Raw genomic sequence first — 22998 nt, forward strand, 5'->3', positions numbered from 1 at the left:
TCTTATGGAGCTACTACTTGGGGAGATTTTAAATGCTAGATTGTGAAAAGAAATCATTCAATTTAAAGAAGTAGTGATTGCCAGCATGCTGTCTCCCTCGGTCAAATAACTAGTCAATGAAGTAAAATATTAATCTAAGAGAATGAATATAATCCTGTGGGAATTTGCATCTGAGTCTGTATTTATATATACATATGATGTACTATATCCACATATTGAAGCACACCAGCAGAGATAGTAACTATTCTTTCTGCAATGTTATGCTCATTTTGTAATTCAGCAAATCCCTTACCACAGAGGATAATAATTCTGAGGACTTGCTAAATAAAAATCCCTTATGTTGACTCTTTAGAGACATTTCACGTAACAACAGCTGGGCATCTTATGAAACTAAGGATTTGTTTTCATTTAATGTTGATTCAGAGGGAGGTATTAATTTTCCACATTGCCATGAGGATTTTTCCTGAACATTGTTGTAGTGTGGTTTGCCAAGACACATCACTGCCTTGCTTCACACATGAGACTGAGGCCCAGAAATGAAATTATCTGTGAAGCTTCAATTTTTTTTCCTTTTGGCTGTGTCCACATGGCACTTGGGATCTTAGTTACCAGACCAGGAATCAAACCCATGCCCCCTTCAATGGGAAGCAAGGAGTCTTAACCACTTGACCACCAGAAAAGCCTCTAAAAGCTTCAGTTTGGGGGAGATCAGAGCAGGAGTCCAAATTTGGTGCTCACCATGTCATGCTGCCCTTCCTAATATGGTGCATGCCTTTCTGAGATACTCATTTTTAAAATATGCTTCTATCTGACTGAAGTGTAATAAGTGTAGAGGCACCACCAGTGTTTGTCTTATTTTCAGATTTTTCTGACTTGCCAAAAAATTTTCCTCAGCTACTCCAGGCTAAAGAAATTCACATTGTTCCCTCTCTTCTTGGTATTTATAGCAACAGAGGTTGCTTAGAAACTTAAACATTTCTGATGCTTGAACCTCAGCTATAATTTCACTGAGAAGCAGTCATCCAATTTGTGTTTTAATGCCTTCTGTAATGGACATAATCTCCTGGGACAGCTAATGCTGCTGAAGTGATTGTTTTCCTACTTAGACTGAGCCAAAATCCATCCCTCTGACCTCATCCATTGTTCTTAATTTTGTCTTCTAGGCACTCACAAACCATAAGTAATTGATTTTATATATAAAAAGCCTCCAGATTCTGATGTGTGTGTGGTATGGTATGAGAAAGGGGTCCACTTGCTTTTCTCTTTTTAAAATAGATATTCTATTTTTCTATAAATGAAAAAATCTCTCTCTTCCTCTTTGATTTGTCATCTAAGAAGTGTCTGATTTACATGAGGCTATTTTGGATTTTCTCTTCTGCTCCTGTGATTAGTTGTCTGTCCCCATGCTAATACCATGTTATTGTATTACTGCAGCTTTATAAAGTCTTTTTTATATTAATTTTTTATTGAAGTATAATTGATTTGCAATGTTTTCATTTCAGGTGTATAGCATAGTGATTCAACAGTTTTATAGATTATACTCAATTAAAAGTTATTACAAGGTAATGGTTGTAATCCCCCATGCTATACAATATATCCTTTTTTTAAAAAAAAATAAGATATAGTTGTGATGTAGTGGTGATTGTGATTTAGTCACTCAGTTGTGTCCAACTCTTGCAGCCCCATGGACTGTAGCTCCCAGGCTCCTCTGTCCATGGGATTTCCCTGCAAGATTACTGGAGTGGGTAGCCATTAGCCATTTCTTTCTCTAGGGGATATTCCTGACTCAGGGATCAAACCTGCATCTCTTGTGTTGCAGGCAGTCTCCTGCATTGCAGGCGGATTCTTTACCATCTGAGCTACCAGGGAAGCCCATAGTTGTGATACAGTTTATATATATATATATATACACACAAAACTTTGCTGTACACCTGAAACTAACATAGCTTTGTACATCAACTATAATTAAGTTTTTAAAAAGCTCCACAAGGGCTTCCCTTGTGGCTCAGTCAATAAATAATCTGCCTCCAATGCAGGAGACCCAGGTTTGACCTCTGGGTTGGGGAGAGCCCCTGGAGGAGGAAATAGCAACCCACTCCAGTATTCTTGCCTGGAAAATTCCATGGACAGAGGAACCTGTCAGGATACAGTCCATGGAATCACAAGAGTTGGACATGACTTAGCGACTACACCACCACCACCATTCTTTTTCAGGTTCTTTCCCACCATAGGTTATTACAAGACAGTGAATATAGTTCCTTGTGCTATTAAGTAGGTTCATAGATACAATAAGAAATACTGTATGTATTTTATATACAGTATTGTGTGTATGTTAATCCCAAACTCCCTATTTATCCCTCCCTATTATAAGTCTTGATATCTAGAAACACATCTCCTTCTCTTGCTCTTCCAGACTATCTGGACTACTTTAGCCCTTTATTTTTTGGACATGCCACGTGGCTTATGGGATCTTAGTTCCCCAAAAAGGGATTAAACCCAGGCCCACAGCAGTGAAAGTGTGGAGTCCTAACCACTGGACTGCCAGGGAATTCCCAACTTTAGTCCTTTAAACTTCCATGAATATTTTAGACTCAGCTTTTCAAGTTACACACACACACATACACACACACACCCCCCACAATATCTCTTTGGGATTTTTTTTTTTTTTTTAAGATTCCATTGAATCTGTAGATCAATTTGAGTGAATTAGTTTCTTCATTTTTCTGAATCTCTAATACATGAATCAAACATGTCTCTCCATTTATTTAGTTCTTTAAAAGTTGTTTTTCAGTAAAGTTTTCTAATTTTCTTTATACAGTTGTACTTTTATTTTTTTCCTAGGAAATTAGTAATGTTTGATATTATTTTTTTAAAACTTAATTGAAATAGAAGATAGAAAAATATGTAAGTCCTAAGGGTAAATACTCAATAAATTATGAAGTGGATTCACCTAGGGTCCCACTCTTCGATCAGTACCATCACCCCAAAATCCCTTCTCATATCCCTTCTAGTCATTCCCATCTCTTTCCTCACTAAAGGAAAAGGACAGGAAAGTGAAGTTGCTCAGTCGTGTCCGACTCTTTGCAACCCGATGGACTGTAGCCTATCAGGCTCCTCTGTCCATGGGATTTTCTAGGCAACAGTACTGGAGTGGATTGCCATTTTCTTCTCCAAGGGATCTTCCCGACCCAGGAATCGAACCCAGGTCTCCTGCATTGTAGACAGACTCTTTACCGTTTGAGCCACCAGGGAAGTCCTCACTAAAGATAACCACTATCCTGACTTTGAACACTACAGTGTAGAACTTCGTATAAATGAGACTACACAAAATGTATCATTTTGTTCCAGCTTCCTTTTTTTAATGTCTTATGATGTGTGATTTGTGCATATTGATGTGTGTAGCAGCAGTCTGTTCATTGATCTATAGCATTTTATTGCATGAATATATGACAATATATTTATCCATTCAACTACTGATGGATGCTTGGGTTGTTTCCAGTTTGGAGCTATCCAGTGCAGCTATGAATACTCTTGTGGATATATTTGGTTTATATGTGCATGTTTTTCTGTTGAGTCAACTGTATCCATATTTTCAACTTTAGGAAATAATGCCAAACAGTTTTTCAAAGCACTTATACTAATTTACACTTCCACCAGCTGTAGAGTTTTGGATGTTCACCAACAGCTTTGTCAGTCTGTGCTGGATAACAAAGCATCCCCAAATTTGAAACAGGAATCATTGTCTTTCACAATTCTCTGGGTTCACAATTCATCTGGACAGGTACACTTCCTCTTTTTCACGATTAATTATTTATTTTTGGTTGTGCTAGGTCTCATTGCTACTCTTGGGCTTTCTCTATTTGCTGCAAGTGGGGCTACTCTTCATTGTGGTGTGTGGGCTTCTCATTGTGGTGGTTTCTCTCGTTGCAGAGCACAGACTCTAGGTACACAGGCTTCAGTAGTTGCAGCACAGGCTCAGTAGTTGTGGCTTCTGGGCCCTAGAGCTTGCAGGCTTCAGTAGCTGGAGCTCTATAGTGAGGGCTTAGTAGTTGTGGCACACAGGCTTAGTTGCTCTGCAGCATGTAGAATGTTCCCCGACCAAGGATCGAACCCATATCCTCTGCACTGGCAGGCAGATTCTTATCTACTGTACCACAAGGTAAGTCCTCCACTTCTTTTATAGGCTGGAGTCATTCATATGGTTGCATTTACCTAGGAGCTCAATTGGAACTGGAATGCCTGAGTTGGCTTCATTTACACACCAGGTACTCTGACTTGGGTGGCTGAAAAGCTGGGGGCTGGGTTCAACCTCTGTCTTTTCATGTGGTCTTTCCTTACTCAGTAATCTAGCCTAAGCTTATTTACATGGAAGCTACATGTCAAGAGTACAAAAAGAGAAAGCAAGTCTTAAGGCCTAGGACCAGAAGTCATTAACCATCACTTCCACAACATTCTAGTGGTTAAAATAAGGCAGTGCTAGTTCAGATATAAGGGGAAGAAGGTCAATAAGACTCTACTTCTTGATGGAAGAACTGGGATGGGAGCAATTATTCTTGGCCACAGCTACAGACAATATACGACCCACCCTCTGATCGTGATTCACATGCCTTTCACAAGCAGAATACAATTACTCCATCCCAGTACACCCAAAGTTTCATCCAAGTTCATCCAGATTGGTAAGACTTTTATTGTGGTTAAGAATGGGAGTTGGAGCTTATCAAATGCACTTTTGGAGGAGTTCCCTGGTGGTTCACTGGTTCGGGCTCTGTGCTTCCACTGCAGGGGCACAGTTTCGATTCCTGGTTGAGGAACTAAGATCCTGCATGCCACATGGAACAACTGGAAAAAAATGCACTTTCTGTATTTACTGAGATTTTTATGATTTTCTCCTTTGTTTTATCGATGATTGCTGGAAGCCATCTCCCGGCATATTGAGTGTAGCGCTTTCACAGCATCATCTTTCAGGATCTGGACTGGAATTCTATCACTGCCGGGAGCCAGCGTGAGGAACTCTGCCCGTGGCAAAGGTCATGAGGAAGGAGGCTCGGCATACGCAAAGGCGGGATTGAGCCTCAGGAGTCCCCCTGGAAATTCTCGAGCATCTACCCCCAAAACCAGAGTCTGCCTACTTTCTGCTTTGTGCTCTCACCTACACCTCTGACTTTACGGGGGGCTGTCCCTCACTACCTCTCTCTGAAAAAAAGAGTTAACTTACAGCTCCAGTTAATAAAGTTCCTGGGTGTGATAGTGTTTCAACCTACAAACTCCTTTGGAAGTCCTCTAGCCTGCCTCTGAATAGGTTTTTCCGGCCACATGTGATTGCTCAGAGCCTCCCAACTGTGAGAACTGTGAGAGGCATGAGATGTTCTAAACTGTCTAAATACAGATTCCTTTGAGCAGTTAAAAGATTGATTAGAAATTGTATTGGTGAAGGTTTTTTCACTTGTTGGGCTAATGTTTGCTGCTAAATCTCCATATCCCTTACCTGCTGTGTCCCTGGCAGTGTATTGATTAATATAATTGGTGTAAGTAGTAGCTTTAATGTTTGTAACCTTGGACCCTTGAGTTAATTCTTTTTCTTGTTATAGCCCACCACACCTTTGCCCTATAGGAATGCAACTTTAATGCTTTTGGAGGGTGGCGCCTGACTAATCACCTTTAGAGAAAAATAAGTTTTCTGAAGAAAGGGTCTTAAAATGTTAACAGGCCTCTGGGCCAGAAGATGATGCAAATCACCTAAACTTTTGCATATGATAAGTTTGCAGGAAGAAAGCCTGGCTTAGTGCATGACTCTACCCCTTCCCCCATAATCCTCTATGCATAACTTAAAGTATAAAAACTACTTTGGAAAATAAAGTGCGGGCCTTGTTCACCGAAACTTGGTCTCCCCATGTCGTTCTTTCTCTCACCTTCTGGCTGAATTATTCAGCCTCTTTTCTCCACTGAATTTCCTCACTGAGCTATCCTTATTTAACCACTCTTTATATCCTTAATTAACATTTAATTAAGCAATTGTTTCCTGATCCTCTCTGACGCTGTCCCTGCTTCAAATTTCCTGGATCCACCAGGGCTGGACCCCGGTAGATGATAAATACATTGATTTTGTAATATCAAACTAAATTTATGCTCCAAGAATCAGTCCAAATTGGTGGTGATATGTTAACTTTTTCATATATTGGTGTGTTTGGTGTTCTAATATTTTGATGAGGATTTTTATTTTAGGATTATGTTTATGATAATAAACCTATAATATTCCTCTCTTGTAAGGTCTTTGTTGGGTTTTGGTGTTAAGATTATGTTGACTTCATAGAAGAACTTGGAAATAATTCCCGATTTTCTATTATCTTTAATAAGTTCAATTGATATTTTTTTCCTTAAGTGTTTTGTAGGTACAAATATTGGATCCAGGAGTAGGGTACTGCCATACCAGCATCAATATATTCCAAATTATGTGGCATTAACATCCACTATAGCAGCATGAAATTGTTATTGGGAACTTGGACTGTTAGCAATCCATGTCACCAAAAAAATTTGTAGAACTATATTCTAGAATAGCTTAAAGAGCATGTTATATAACTAATAAGCTTATACTTTATGCAAAGAGGTAGAAATGACTTATTATAATGAGTCTGTATTACTGGCTGCATTTGCCAAGGTACTACCAGAATTAAAGGAACTCAGAAGAAAAAATTTGTCTGGTTTGCAAGCAGAAATGAAAAAACATTCAGAGACAACAAAAAAACTCAGATACCTGTAACTGAGTGGAGGTGTAACTGAGTCACACATTCAACTAGCAGAGAAGCAATAGAGAAATCCTTTGAGAAACAAAGGCTGCTTAAAACTCGGCATCACAGCAAGACCAAGTCAAGAAGAAAATGGCTGTCACACCACTGTTAGGATCTCTGAATGGAATAAGGTGGTACCAGCAAATACTTTCACAGTTGGGAGCATATCTCAAGAAGAGGAGACTTAGAGTTTGGTTCTTCCTAAGGAAAGTCTGATTAGGCTCATAGTTGTTGTTCAGTGGCTAAGTTGTATCCGACTCTTTGCAACCCCATGAACTGTAGCATGCTAGGCTTCCCCATCCTTTACTATCTCCCAGAGCTTGCTCAAACTCACGTCCATTGAGTCAGGGATGCCATCCAACCATTTTATCTTCTGTTGCCCCCTTCTCCTCCTTTCTTCAGTCTTTCTCAGCATCAGGGTCTTTTCCAGTGAGTTGGGTCTTCACATCAGGTGGCCAAAGTATAGGCGCTTCAACTTCAGCATCAGTCCTTCCAGTGAATATTCAGGATTTATTTAATTTAGGATTGACTAGTTTGATCTCCTTGCTGTCCAAGGGACTCTCAAGAGTCTTTTTCAGCACCAAAGTTCAAAAGCATCAATCCTTTGGCCCTCAGCCTTCTTTACTGTCCAACTCTCACATCTGTACATGACTACCAGAAAAACCATAGTTTTGACTATACAGAAAGACAGAGACAAGTCTCTAAACAGTTGTGAACATAGCACTTCCTGAATTCAAATAATTTTAAATAAATTATTAAGAAATCAGTATTGTCAAAGGAGTCACCTACATGGTCTAAAAGAGAATGTTATTGAGACTAAAAATGACAATCGAGATCCAGCCTTTACAGCTGGATCTCAGAATTGCTATGGATTAACTCTTTTATATACCATTCTTATCCTTTACAAATGGGAATACTTTTTTTTTTAATTTTATTTTATTTTTAAACTTTACATAGTTGACTACTTATTGCAGTTGTCCTTTTATTGTTCTACCATTTCATATGTATCTTGTATGTATAGGGGCTTCCCAGGTAGATCAGTGGTAAAGAATCTGCCTGCAATGCTGGAGACCTGGGTTCCATCCCTGGCTCAAGAAGGTCCCCTGGAGTAGGAAATGGAAACCCACTCCAGTATTCTTGCCTGGGAAATCCCATGGACAGATGAGCCTGGTGGGCTACAGTCCATAGTGTCACAAAGAGTCAGATATGACTGAGCATGCATGCATAGTGTGTGTATGGGCTAGGCTAGATAACTTTTCTTTTTAGTTCAGAGATCTGTAGGTCAAGAGTATATCTTGGTCTGTCATGACTATTATGAATCATTTCTATCTCCTGGAATCTAAGCTAAAAATATTGGTGAAAAAAAAAGAAAATATTGTTGAGATGTAACTTTAGAGTTGTCTGTTTTAGGGAGTAGATGAGTATGTTCTGCACATAGGAAAGGAAGGAGGTTGACCCAAAGGGTTAACTGTGGTAGACTGTATTACTCTTTTTTTTTTTTTTTTATTACTCTTGTATAATCCACTCCCCTTGAATGTGGCCTGGACCTAGCTACTTTCTGTTACCTAATAGAACAGAGCAAAAGGATACCGCTTCTGAGGTTACAAAGAACCTGTGCTTCCCTCTGTGTGTCCTCTCTTGCTTTTTCATTTGCTTACTCTGATGGAAGCCAACTGCCATATGAATTGCCCTATGGAGAAGCCCATGTGGCAAGGAAAACAAGGGATTCCTCCACCCAACAGCTCATGAGCAACTGAAACCTGGCTTCAACCACAGGAATGAGCTACAAATCCTTCACATGAGGGACTTCCGTGGTGGTCCAGTGGCTACTCCATGCTCCTAATGCAGGGGGCCTGGGTTTGATCCCTGGTCAGGGAACTAGATCCCCCATGCTGCATCAAAGATTCCATGTGCTACCGTGAAGACCTGGCACAGGCAAATAAGTTTTAAAAACCCTTCAAATAAGACTGGAGTCCTCGCCAACACCTTGATTGCAGCCTATGGGAGACTGTGAAGCAGAGGGACCCCTTATGGACTGAATTATGTCCGCGCAAAACTGACATGCCAAAGCCCCAACCCCCATTATGACTATATTTGGAGATGGAGCCTATAAAGAGGTAATAAAACTTAAAAGAGTTTATAAGGTTGGAGTCCTTAATCCAATTGGACTGATGTCCTTATAAGAAGAGGAAGAGATACCAGAGTGCACCCCCACCATCACCCCAAACCCACATGTGCTCAAAATGAAGGCCTTGTGTGAACACAGCAGAAAGGCTGCTGCTGCAAGACAGGAAGAGAGGCCTCACCAGAAACAGCATGTAGATCTTAGACTTTCAGCCTCCAGAACTGTGAGAAAATAAACTTCTATTATTCATGCCCCATTTCCACCCCAATCTGTGGTATTTTGTAATGGCAGATCTAATACCTTAACAATACTATACCCAACTAGGTTGTGTGTGGATTTCTGACCCCCAGGAACTTTGAGATAATAATAACAGTTGTTTTGAGCTGTTAAATTTTAGGATAATTTTCCATGCAGCAATAGATCATTAATATATTAATCTATTTTTTCTCTCCTTATCCTCTGACTTATGCCTTTAAAAGCTGGGTAGGGGTAGGGGACTCGTGGGATGCATCCTCTTTGAGCTTTTCAGATTGCAGGGGAAAAAAAAGTTAGTATTCATGGCTAGTAAAGAATCATTCCACTTTTTGAGTCAGTTTCCCAGCAAAGTAAAAAACAACTCTGGTTTGGATTCATATTTCAGTCCAAGTAGTTGAGGAGAGAATAATTTTAATGATTTAGAGTTCATGAACTCCCTGTGCATATTTGTATGGACATATATATATATAGTTCTAATTATATTTATATAAAAATATATATGGATGAATTGCTGTAATTCTATTATTCCTATAAGGACAGCATTGATATACTGGATCTAGGTGATCTTAATTAAACATTTATTGAAATCAATGTATATTTTCTAGGACTGGACAAAAATAATTTGCTGAGATGTCAGCTGGGAATTCTCCCAGCGAAAGCCTGGAAATGGAGAGCTTCCACACAAGATTCAGTGCCTGGACACCTTTCAGCAACAAGTCATTAAATCGACAGGTGAGTCGCATATTCTAGAATAAGATAAGATTAAATTCTAGGGTGACTTTTACTGTGATATATTGGGTCTCCTGTTACCATATTTAAATTAAATGCTTGTAAGAACTTAGTTTTTGAGTCACTTGAAACAGAAATGAACATACATTTGTCTGCCCCAAAGATAATCTCTCTTTAGCCCAGTTCACAACTCCAGTTTTATGGAAGGCACAAGACCTGCCCCCACTTTTGTCTTGTTTATACCTCAGGAAACAAAATAGAAACCTCCAGGACACACCCTGATTGCTGTAAGGGTGGTGTTTTGGTGTGTGTTTGCATTTGGTGTGTGTTTGGTGGTGAGAGCATTAGTGTGTGTGTTTCTTTAATTTTCTCTTCCCTCTTGTGCCTACTGCACAGTTCCCTGGGGCCTGAGGATTCCCCGTCCTTTGAAAGGTAATTTGAGAGGTAGTCACTGAATGGCCCAGGCAGCTCTGCCAGACCTCCACAGAGAAGGAGGCTGCCTGGGTACTCAGAGCTCAAACGTGGCCCATGCTCGTTCACAAAAGAAAGAGACCAGACGGGCTGGGACCAAAGCCTGACTAGTAATAATACCAATGAGTTTATATATGTCATCTAAGCCAACCTGGACTGAGGTCCTGGTTTGGGGGCACACTGGTCCTGGTGTGTCTTTTGTGGAGACACTCCTAACAAAGGCTATTCAGTAATATTTATTAACTTTCATTTTGGTGGGTGTTATAAAAATGTAGGACTCTGGCTTAGTAAAATCACACCTACTCCACATGGCCCTGTTTTCACAATTAAGCAAGTAACTGGTATGTATTTTCAAGATGAAATGTTTGCGATCTGTTTCTCCGGACCACACTAGTTTAGGTAGAGACAAGAGTGAGGATTCATTACTTCTTTGTGCCCTCCTTGGGCACCTCTGTAATTACGTCCCCTCCAGCCTTTCCCACCTGCCTACCCAGCAAGCCTGGGCTTGCCTGCATCCCTGGATAAAAAGCAGTTTAAGCTGAAGGGAAAGACCCTTACTAATGTGAAAGTGCTTTATGAACTGTAACGTGCAAAGCAAATATTAGCTGTGAGATTGTTAGGTTGCTTATGTCTTGCTTAGCAACTTAGAATATGTTGAAATGTCATTTCTCCCCCAACTTGTAGCTCTTTCAGGAAAGAGTTGCTCTTATAAGTCACTGGTTTGATCTCTGGACTAACAAGCAACGTCAAGAATTCTTATTCACGATTTTTTTACGATGCACTAAATCACAACTAAGGTAAATGTAGCCTAGTGATGTAATTATCTTAAAGAAAATATTATACAATGATCATATAACCTTAAAGAGTTTCTCTTTTCCCTAAAGAAAAACAACACAATTGATATTTTAAGGTTTATAAACAATCTTTTCTAGTGCTGCTTCCTCTTTGAGGATGAAATGGATACTTAGGGAACTTGAACACCTTCATACCATAGTGGGATATTTGGTTTTTGCAAAAAACTTTTGCAAAAACTTATGAATAGCTTCAGCTAGTGAATCTTTAACAATCTCTTATTATATTAAGTTCTCCTTGAAACTATCAGATAAGGTATTTCAAGTAGGTGCTCCAAAATATTTGTTACATGAGTAGATGGATCTAAAAAATACCTGAGAAGTGACAGTGGCAGCCACATTTAGAAATATAGGCAGGACTTGTACAGCAGTGATTACCGATGACTGAAAAGTCTTGGTTTTTAATTGTTTCCCTTACATCCTATTATATCTGTAATTTATTTTAAAATACTCCAGCACGGCTGGTGTGATATGTGAAAGTGTTCACTGCAATTACACCCAGGGGCAGCTAGTGTTCTAATCAAGAGTTAGTACTCTTGGGTTGGTTAGCTAGCCACTATATTGAAAAGGTTAAAATGCCTTAGTTATTACCAGATACATTGCTAAGTAGCATATCAAATATCAGACATTAGTTTTTCTCAGAGCAACTTGTGGCATAGCTTGCCAGATGAATGCTAGAAATGGCCTGTCTTTGGTGAAATTAAAGGTATTCAGGTATGTGAACTGACCAAGATATTCTAGAGCGCCCTCTGGCACGCCTGGACCTGGTTGAAGAATCCAGCCAGGCTTATAAGGATGGATTCATCTCCCAAAATATGGCCTTGTCTGCCTGTGGAATCTCTGAAAGCCTTAGGGCAACAAGGGTAGTGATAGAATCCTGTTTCTGGAACACTGTTATTTCTCAGTTGAGTGAACCTTTCACCCAAGGGTCAGAGAGCTGGGATTTCATCAAGCCCACAGAGGCGGCTACATGAAGTGGTGAGGTTGGGAGGACAGGCAAACCTTTGAAATTCTTAGGTAGTTACCAGAAAGTACCTAAGAGTTGTGCAAGACCAAGCTGGCTAATTTTAGTTTATAGCATCTGCTTCTCACTCTTTCTAACCCTTCTGCCTGCCCCATTTCTTTCAATCAAGCATTTCTTCTCTTCTGCCTATTAACTCACCTTCTCCACTGTCAGCTTTCTGTGCATCCTGGGCCCGAAATGGATTATCCCTGAAAGAGTCACTGGAGGGAGACAGCCATCTTCTCCCATTAACAGACTGTGTTGAAAGAGGCTGCAAAGACAGGTCACAATAAAGAGGATCTTCAGTCAATGCTTAAAAATCATGGGTAAGGGACATTCTTATGGTAGTCATTGGCTAGGTTTCCTTTGGCTCCAGCTTTGCAGCTTTCAAGATAAGAAAATAATAGACCAAACCCTTATATCCATAATTGCTTTGTGAGCCATCGTGTTCTAGCCTCATGCATCACAAAGTGAGCAATTTTAGTTGTAACCACTGGAGGTCATTAGTGATCTTGTAGTATATTTTGAGGCTCATTAACATTAGGCTTGACATTTTTTCTCTGGAAACTTCATCCATTGTCTGGTACCTGAATTCTTCTTTCTCTAGGACAGGGATATAGAACTAACAGGTTCATTGAAATTTCTCTGCTTTGTTGGACAGCAGTTTCTGCAGAGCTGTGTGTATTTCATAGTCCCGTGAAGCTGTTATTACATGCTCTGGGCTAGTGACTTCAGGGGAAGTTGTATATCAATTTCTAGTCTCTGGGTTTGGCATCTTGAAACCAGAATCTTTAATTTGCAGTGGTGGTTTTTGTTGGTGAGCATCAGTCAGTTCATTCCCCACAGTCTGGATGAAGTCTCTCTTACACTACTTCCTCCCATCTTTTTTGGTCAGTCATTTCTTCTCTCTTCCAGACAGCTGCAGATACCATGTGCGGATGGTCTAATCTAATTTGAGCTATGCTTGATTTTAAGTAAATCTAAAAGCCCAACTCATTTTCATTTTTAGCCTAAAGTTAATGCAATAAATTTTAAAGCATCATTATTGAAATGTAATCCACATACATAAAACTCATCCATTAGAAGGGCACAATTCAGTGGATTTCATACATTCCCCGAGTTGGGCAACCATCAGCACAATCTAAGTTTAGAACATATCCATCAACCACAAAAGAAACCCCCTTTCTATTAGGAATCACTGTCCATTCTAAACCCCCTCCAATTCCAGCCAATTCCAATTCCTCCAATTCCATATGCAACCACTAATTTCTTTTCTTTCTCTATAAATTTGCCTATTCTAAACTTTTCATATGAATGGATTCATACAATATGTGGCCTTTTATGACTGCCTACTTTCATAAATTATAATGTTCTCAAGGTTTACCTATTTTATAGCATTTATCAGTACTTTCATTTTTATCATGAAATAATACTCCATAATATGGATATGCCATATTTTATTTATTCACCAGTTGATGGAATTTGGGTTGTTTCCACATTTTGACTGCTGTAAACAATGCTGCTGTAAATATCACTTTATAAGTTCTTCTCTATGGATGCTTATTTCTTTTAGGTGTATAGCTAGAAATGGAATTGCTGAGTCAAATGGTAACACTGGAATCAACTTTTAACTATTGCTTCTTCTGAATTTTGTTTACTCCTCTAGTCTCTATTCTCTCGTAACTATGAATAAGCTTGTGACTAAATGAGAGAATTTAGTGTTATTTGAATGCCTGAATACTTTGTATGTAAGCTCAGTTATTTTTGTGTAATACCTTGTTTTCAAGACAGAGAAGCCAAAGTTTGAGATGCTTTGTTTTATAATTTCTGAATAACTTTGTTTTAATTCAGGCAGTTATAAAACTTAAATAGGCTATTGCAGTATTGGCCAGAAATATGTTGTCACAGTTTTTATTAAAAGTTTATTCTTAATCTCTATGAGATGTAGTCACATATCTAATATTTTTCTGTCCTAATAAATATTCCATGTTGTTAAGAGTTTAGAATTTTTCTTATAATATTAAAGACATTTTTCAAAGGTTCACCTTCTTAAACCTTCCCTCTGTCACGTTTTCCCTCTCATCTCAACTTAAATGTCATCTCTGCTGGGAAGAGATGTCCTCTTTGTGCTCAACTTTCACCTCCATGATTTTTACAAACCTCTATCATGGCATTTTCCCCAACTTCCCATACATTATGCTTATCTGGCCACATGTCTGATGATTCCCAGTGGTGGTGTCCCCCTGCCTCTTGCCTAGGCTGACCTTTCCTGTGACTCCTTGAAGGAAACTTGGCTGTTTGTGTCTGTCATGCTTGGAGAAACCTATGAGACTTTTGAATCTGTCCCTAGTCACACTGGTAGGACCGGTTTCAAATTGCTTCTGTTCAGCCAAAGGTAATACCTCCTACAAAGACCTTTCATTCTGGGGTTGGAGCTGTTCAAGCTTGTAGCTTTTCCTGGTGGGTGGGGCAACATTCATGATTCATGTAACTGCATTCCCAAGACTTGAGAGTCACTTGGACAGCAAGGAGATCAAGCCAGTCAATTCTAAAGGAAATTAACCCTGAATATTCATTGGAAGGACTGATGCTGAAGCTGAAGCTCCAATACTTTGGTCATCTGATGTGAAGAGTTGATTCACTGGAAAAGACTCTGTTACTGGGAAAGATTGAGGACAAGAGGGGAAGGGGGCGACAGAAGAGAGATAGTTGGATGGTATTACCGACTCAATGAACGAGTTTGAGCAAATTCCAGGAGATAGTGAAGGACAGGGAAGCCTGGTGTGCTGCAGTTCATGGGGTCACAAAGAGTCAGACATGACTTAGCTACTGAACAACGACATTCCCAAGACATGGATGGAGTGTGTGTGTGTGTGTGTGTGTGTGTGTGTGTGTAGGGAGAGGGAGATCACAACCAAATAAAGATTAGCTCTTGTCACTCATTTCCATCATCACCTGGAAATGGGGCTGGAGGGCAGAAAAATGTACCAACCCATGTATAGATAAGAGGGAACATCCCCTCTTACTCTCATCTCAGTACACCGCACCGCCCCCCGCCCCCGCCCCCGCCCCCGCCCCCGCCCAAGGAGTTCCTTGAAGGACTCAGTTTAGGTTGTTTGTTTCAATTGTAATCTCTGAGGAAATTTAGTGCATAAACTTTTTCAAAGACAACATACTTCTAGATTATCCTTAAATACAGAACAGCTTTATCATGCTGAATTACTGCCGTCCATTTGAAAGGAGGATATTTCTGTGTGGAGGTGGTGGAGAAGAGGCAGGAGTATTCAGAGATACATTGTTTTCTAAATATCCAAGACAGGTCTAGAAATGTGGGTCATTCTGCTTCTTCCCTCTCATCAGCCTCATATTCTGGATATACGGGGTTGGCCAAAAGTTCATTTGGGTCTTCTAAAAAACCCCAAACAAACTTTTTGGCCAACTCAATATTTCTACCCTTTCACATAGATCAAATGGTTATGGACAGCCACAGGAAATATCAGTATTTGTTTTGGGGGTGGCTTTTAGGGGTGGATGAAACAAAGAAAGAAAATCCTGAAGTTTAAAAGGAAAGGAGAATATGAGCTGTACAGTCCATGGAATTCTCCAAGCCAGAATACTGGAGTGGGTAGCTGTTCCCTCTCCAGGGGAATCTTCCCAACCCAGGAATCAAACCCAGGTCTCCTGTACTGCAGGCAGATTCTTTACCAGCTGAGCCACCAGGGAAGGCCAAGAATACTGGAGTAGTAGCCCATCCCTTCTCCAGGGAATCTTCCTAACCCAGGAATCGAACTGGGGTCTCCTGCATGGCAGGTGGATTTTTTTTAACCAGCTGAGCTACCAGGGAATCCCTCAAGAAAGAAAATCCTGAAGTTTAAAAGGAAAGGCGAAACCTAAACCCAAAGCTTTTTTACCGGATAGAGGTGGGGACAGAGTAAGAGTGTGTGGTAGAAAGTCACTGGCTTACATTAGGCAAAGCCCCTGCACTTGAAGTCCTCACTTCCTGTTTCTCCTTTTGTAATGTTTCACTTCTCTTCACAGCGTGTAGCTCCACCTGCCATTCTTTATACACAGTAGTACTTGCTTGTTTATTTACTGTCTGCCTATTCCATTAGAAGGTAACTCGATGAGTGCAGGGACTTATTCTGGTATCTCTTTCCATCCCTAGTACTTAAAACATCAGGTTCATAGTAGCCACTCAACAAATACTTGTTTGAATGAATGGAAATGTGTTAGACGCTCCTATTACAATGATAATAAAAAGATAATCAGGAAAAAAAAACTTTCCTTTGGTAATTCTTTAGGAGGAAGGACTTTTTTTCAAGATATTACAAGTTCTAGAATATAGGATATTATTAGTACTTTGCTTCATTGAAGACTTTTCATTTTTAATCAATTCAAGACTTCTATAAAGCGATTCCAGAAGGAATTATGCATAGTAATAATACCTAAGGGTATTACATATTGCTGGAGAAGGGTATGGCAACCCACTTCAGTATTCTTGCCTGGAGAATTCCATGGACAGATAAGCCTGGCTGGCTACAGTTCATGGGATCACACAGAGTCAGATATGACTGAGTGACTAACACACATTACATATTGCACACCTCCAGAGGGTGCTGTTTCACTCTGTCATCTGTGTGAATGGCACCTGCTAAACTTGTTTACTGTACAGCTTTCCAAATGTAGCAGCCCTGATAATACTCCAGTCATTTATAAAGTACATGATATTAGCTTCCAGATTTACCAAGTATCATTTACCCCTTGCATAGGAAGAGTCAAATCCACAGATAATTTACTGGAAAATGGAGACAAGGTTTTAGGAGACTATTTTTCTCTATCCTGTATTTAAGAATCTCTTTAAGAAATTTTCAGGAGGGTTGTGGCAGAGTCAGAGTAGAAGTGGGGCTTCCCTGGTGGTTCAGTGGTAAAGAATGCCTGCCAATGCAGGAGACATGGGTTCAATTCCAGGAAGATCCCACATGTGGCAGAACAACTAATCCCATACACCACAACTATTGACCCTGTGCTGTAGAGCGTGGGAGCTGCGACTACTGAGCTCACGTGTGGCAACTTCTGAAGCTCACAAAACACCCTAGAGCGTTTTCTTGCTCCACAGCAAGAGAAGCCACTGAAATGAGAAGCCCAAGCATCGGAACTAGAGTAGGTCCCACTTGCCACAACTAGAGAAAAACCCACACAGCAACAAAGATACAGCACAGCTAAAAATAAATAAATTTTTCTAAAGAGTAGAAGTGGCTGCCTATAAGACTTAAATGGCTAAAAATCTTAGAAGCAGAAGGAGGATGCTCTTATTACATACATAATAAATGTTCAGTGAACACCTGTAATCTTTCTTCCTGCCTTCTCTGTGTCATGATCAGAAGGCTTTCAAGTGCAAATAATAGAAATGGAATTCAAACAAGACAAAGAAGAAAAGGAAATTTAATGACCTAAGATTTGACACAGCCTGTCAAGTTATAGGCTGTGCTAGATCCTGAGATTCAAGCAATGTTACCATGGCTCTTTCTCTCTCTCTTCTCCCAGCTCTGCTTCCCTTGTGTGCTGCATAAAACTATAAAGATAAGCACAAGACCTTTATGAAGGAAATTAGAAATCTGTATTAAAGAACAGTAGGAAAAAATGTGGGAAAATAGATAGATATGCTATATTTAAAGATACCAGTTCTCTCCACATAAATCTTTCAATTCAAGTCAATCCCAGTACAAATCCCCAAAGAGCATTTTCTTATGAACTTTGAGAAACTAATTCTAAAGCTAATCTGGAAAAGAGAATGGACTATTACAGCTATGAAAAATTTAAGGATAAAGAAAAAAATTAGTGAGTTGTACTGCCAGATATTAAAACCACTTTTATCCATTTACGAAATATCTCCATGTAATAACTCAAGTGTAAAGGGAAAAAGGACTGAGATAAGTGCTCTGAAGGGGAGGAAAAAAATAGGCAGCTATAAAGTTTGGGTAGATAAGGCATTTGGGCAGCTGGATGGAGATCCTTCCTCTTCTTGCATCAATTCCTGTTTAAAGGGCTAGAAACTGTCCATCACACACCCTCCCACCCACACCATTCCCCACTTCCTCTTCATCTTCCTAAAAGCCCTTCCCCCTCCTAGTTATCCTGTGCTTCAGGGGTGGTGGGTCACCCCGACACCCAAAGAGTAAGTCACAGTTGGACAGAATCATGGCCATTCCCTCCTCCTTGAGGTGTCTGGTTTAGGAAAGGGCATGCGGATCTTGGCTCTGCTGAAGGAAACACAAAAGAGTGGCTACTAGAGTTTCTGGGAGAATTTTCTTCACTCTCAAAGGGACCTAAAAAGGAACTTGAGGAAAGGACATGCCTTCATCTGCCCTATAGCCTGTGGTCTCTGTTGTGTGCAAAGCTCTGCTCACAGTAGTCAGTCATTTGGGAACAACTTGAGAACAAGCTTGAGGAACACAGCAAACTACTAAGCAGGCAAAGTGAAAATACAGAAAATCTTGACCCTTGCCTACTTTGAGTTCTTGAATTCACCAACTCTGGAGCTGCCCTGATTTTCCTTCTCTAAGAAAAGAGAAGGGAAGATAAACAGGTTTTAAGGTTGTCCATAACAGTCCATTTATCTGCTTGTCACTGTCTTGTCATATCAACTTTCCAGGATCTAGCAGAGAACCAGATAGATTTGGAAAAACAAAAAGCACCTCGTTGTCAAACTGATGTCCTTTACACAATAGGAGAGAGCCTGTCAGACCTTCCTGTAGAGTTTAAGTATTTAATTCAGGGCTTCAAACAGGATTTTACATTCTTCTAAGTACATCATGCATGTATTCAACACTTTGTATCTGATTGGCATCACCATCAACATCTGCTAGGCTGCCTCTTCTACCAACAGGAAGTCTAGTTCACCAACGATGAGGAGGGTGACCCCATTAGAGTCACTTGGAATTTGTTAAAAATGAACTGTGAGCCTCACCCATAGACATTTTGGCTCAACATACCTGGGGTGGGGCTGGGAAGCTGTTTTTACTAAGTTCCCAAGATGATTTGATTTATAGTCAAGTGTATAACACAAGGCCTGGGATCAAACCAGTCAATCCTAAAGGAAATCAGTCCTGAATATTCATTGGAAGGACTGATGCTGAAGCTGAAGCTCCAATAGTTCAGCCACCTGATGTGAAGAGCCAATTCACTGGAAAAGACCCTGATGCTGGGAAAGATTGATGGAAGGAGGAGAAGTGGACGACAGAATGAGATGGTTGGATGGCATCATTGACTCGATGGACTGAGTTTGAGCAAGCTCCGGGAGGTGGTAGTCAAGAGGGAAGCCTGGCGTGCTGCAGTCCATGAGGTCGCAAAGTGTCAGACACAACTGAGCAGCTGAACTGAACTGGGTGACCTGAAGACCCCAAGGCTTCTTCCACCTCTTTATCTATTCCTTCTTGGAGGCAGAGATACAGACCATGAGTGTCCTGTCTTTCCTATTATCAATTAACAAAGCAAAAGTTCAGTTTATGTAGGTTTTTCATCTTTCATATCTGATACTTTTTAGCAGTTTTAGAATATTTCACTGTAAGTAACTTTCAACTTGACACAAATAATAAAAGAAATATTTTACTCTCATGTAATTGGAAAACTCAGACGTAGGTTTGGCTGCAGTTGAAGCTTGATCCAGAGGTTTAGTAATAAAACCAATGATGTGTTTTTTCTGCCCCACTGCTCTACCTTTAATGGTCATGGCTTCAACTGTTATGGTTCCTCAGTTGTGTCCAGAAGAGAAAAATTCTTATTTTGGTTTCACTCTGATTGGATTAGTTTGGGCCCATGCCCATTTCTGCCAGTGGCTGGCTGTGACCTTGGGATTGACCCACATGAATTTAATTAGCCTTGACCATGTAATTTTTGAACTCAGCTTCTGTAGAACTATATGGACCACCAAATAGGAATTGAGGTTATTTTATCGAAAGAAGAGGAAATAAATGATAGATGCCAGAAGCGAAAGTGAAGTGAAAGTGTTAGTTGCTCAGCTGTGTCCAACTCTGCAAGCCCATGGACTGTAGCCCCCTAGATTGTTCTGTCCATGGGATTCTCCAGGCAAAGAATACTGGAGTGGGTTGCCATTCCCTTCTCCAGGGGGTCTTCCCAAACCAAGGATTGAACCTGGGTCTACTCACATTGCAGGCAGATTCTTTACCATCCAAGTCAGCAGACAAAGTCTATTCATCGAACATTCAATGAATCTTTACCAAGGGTCTACTGTATAACAAGCATAGTTCTGGGTACATGAGATTCAACACTAAACAGAGTGTAAAAGACTCCTACCCTCTGAAGTGCATATTTTAGTAGACTAAAACTTGTCCTAAAATGGGAAAAGAAGAATGTCCATAAGTCTCACTGGATATTTGATAATACAAAATAGCACCCCTGGAAATATTTGGGAGTATTCTGCATATCTTAGAAGCTGGAGCACTGTGGTAAACTGGATAAATGTCTCAAAATATGTCCAGGCCCTAATCCCTGAAACCTAGAAATGTTATCTTGTATGGAAAAAGGACTTCACAGATGTTATTAAGGATTTATGATGGGGAGATTATCCTGCATTATTGGGGCTCAACATAATCTCAGTGGTCCTTGTAATGGGTTCAAGAGACATCATAATCAGAAGAGAATATGATGTGATGATGGAAGAGATGAAACGATTTGAACATCTCATGCTGCTGGCTTTGAAGGTAGAGAAAGAGAATATGAGTCAAGGAAAACAGGCAGCAACTAGAACCTGAAAAAGACAAGGAAACAAATCTCCCCTTAGAGTTTCCAGAAATAAACCAGTCCTGCCAAAACCTTGTCTGTAGCCCAGTGAACCTGATTTCAGACTTGTGATCTCAGAACTCCGAGAGGATACATGTACTGCTTTAAGCCACCAAGTTAGTGGTAATTTGTTACAATGAAAAGGAAATTAATACAAGCAGTGATTTTTGTCTTCCTTGTTTTTCAACTTTTTTTCTCATCCTTTATTCTAATTTAAACATATTTATTTACCCCCTGCTAAGCTACAAGCACCATTCAGGTGCTGGGGACAGAGCAGCCAACAAGACTGCTGCTATGCCTTTTTAATTTTTTTATGGGGCTTCTAGTCCTGTAGAAGAGAAAGACTTTAAATGGTGAATGAGTCAAAAAAAAGGACTAAAATATTTGAGGGTTAGCTAGAAAAGAAACACAAAAATAGTGCTTAGCTTACACTATAGTGCAATTCAAGTGTAAAGGATACAGGTTTTGGCAAAGAATATGAGATGGAATTAAGTATGAGAGGGAATTAAGTAGGCAGGGCTCAGTGAGCAAACAGTAGCCTCACAAGGGGAAGTGTTTGGGGAACAGAAACGGTCAGCCTATTGGGAAGGTGAGAGGATTCTGTCAGTACCCCAGAAATATCACCCCCCAAACCCACTTTATATGCTCACCTATATGTCACAAAACTAGCTTTTTACAAGCCATGTGACTTTGATCTGCCATTTTGGTTCCAGAGAAAGTTTTGTGCTCCTGCCTCAGAACCTTATTTTGCTTCATTGGTCACAAGTCATATAATAATAAGAATCACACAAGGAAAGTCATCCTGCACTCACATAGTGATATCAAGTCCAAGTACATGCATTATCCTTTATTTTCCATAACTCTCGGCAGGTTTGGTCAACCCAATCAATATCAAGGAAATAGCTACGGTTGTGCTAAGTGACACAGGAAAAGTAACTGGGATCTCACCTAGTACAGGGGCTCAGGGAAGCCTTCCTTGGGGATTTGACACTTCAGCTGGAATCTGAAGGATGTTTAGAGATAGACAAGCCAAGACTTGGAGAATGAGTGTTCCATTTGGAGGGGACCACTTGTGTGAAAGCCATGGGCCTTCTCTCTCTATTCAATAGTTCTATAAAATCAGGCCTTTGTAGATGCATTAGAAACTGTGAATAAGCAAAAAGAGGAAAATACCATAATCACCCATAATTGCACCACTTAAAATGTGACCTTCTACTTTTTATGCTTTTATGTATCCATTTAACTATTTATGAATTTGCATATACAAATTATTTAAAAATCTTTAAAAATCTTCAGTCAGCCTCCTTATTGCTGTACCCACACCTAGGTTTGCTCTTTTTGCTACTGGAGACCTCAGCACATGGTTCTCCATTTTCTGTCCACCCCAGACCCAGTGGTTATTCTGTGTGACACTCGCCTCCATGTGAAAACCCACCTAGCACAGACCTTACCACCTCATCAAGTGTGTATGAAGCTGCTAGATAAGACATGGAGACGCTACCTAAACCACTAGAAGGCAAGGAGCTCTGCCAAGTCCGCTCAGCCCTCTCCAGACCACCTCTCCAACCTGCTTTCTCAGCTGCTTCATCATGATTGTGGCAGCTTATTTCTACTTCTTATCAGAAATTTTAGAACAAAGAATTAGATTCAAGTTCCATATTACTAAGGCTGGTTATTTTTGCAAAGCACACATTGTGCATTGAACAGCACACTGCGAGGCATTATCATGAATTATTTAAATGAAGCTATCCCTGTCACAGCAAATGAGCAAAGCACATTTTGTTCATTGTCTCCTCACATGTTGTTATTTCTCTTCACGGATTTCTTACTTTGCGACATTAACTAAAATGCAATGAGCCACAGTGTCGTTACTACAAACCACCCTATTTCTCTGCTCCTCATGCACTGATTCTTTTTTTAATGTGACTGAAGCATTTTCTTTCCTTCATGCTTAAGATTCATTATACTTGAATGTTTCCT

General features: G+C 40.1%; 2 protein-coding genes across 17 annotated transcripts in view; one reads left to right on the top strand and one right to left on the bottom strand.

Moving 5' to 3' along the window:
* The window catches only part of NHSL1 (NHS like 1), a 415209-nt gene that overhangs the window by 360227 nt on the left and 31984 nt on the right, over positions 1–22998 (bottom strand). For 2 of the 3 annotated variants that reach the window (XM_070795555.1, XM_070795556.1), the window contains exon 2: positions 12379–12490. In XM_070795555.1, coding sequence (XP_070651656.1) covers positions 12379–12468 — 90 coding nt within the window. In that variant the 5' untranslated portion in view covers positions 12469–12490. Of the gene's footprint in view, positions 1–12378; positions 12809–22998 lie in introns of those variants that run through there. The other variant, XM_070795557.1, reaches the window with a different exon arrangement.
* The window catches only part of ECT2L (epithelial cell transforming 2 like), an 83007-nt gene that overhangs the window by 11237 nt on the left and 48772 nt on the right, over positions 1–22998 (top strand). For 10 of the 14 annotated variants that reach the window (XR_011568329.1, XM_070795567.1, XM_070795562.1 and 7 more), the window contains 2 exons: positions 9771–9897; positions 11050–11162. Coding sequence is in view for 12 of the 14 variants with exons in the window: in XM_070795567.1 (XP_070651668.1) it covers positions 9796–9897; positions 11050–11162 (215 nt within the window). In the remaining 2 variants the exon portion in view is untranslated. Of the gene's footprint in view, positions 1–3657; positions 3782–4183; positions 4266–9770; positions 9898–11049; positions 11163–22998 lie in introns of all 14 variants that reach the window. The other 4 variants (XM_070795572.1, XM_070795573.1, XM_070795563.1 and 1 more) reach the window with 3 other exon arrangements.

This window comes from Bos indicus, chromosome 9 (assembly GCF_029378745.1).
Source record: "Bos indicus isolate NIAB-ARS_2022 breed Sahiwal x Tharparkar chromosome 9, NIAB-ARS_B.indTharparkar_mat_pri_1.0, whole genome shotgun sequence".
NCBI classification, from domain to species: Eukaryota; Metazoa; Chordata; class Mammalia; order Artiodactyla; family Bovidae; genus Bos; species Bos indicus.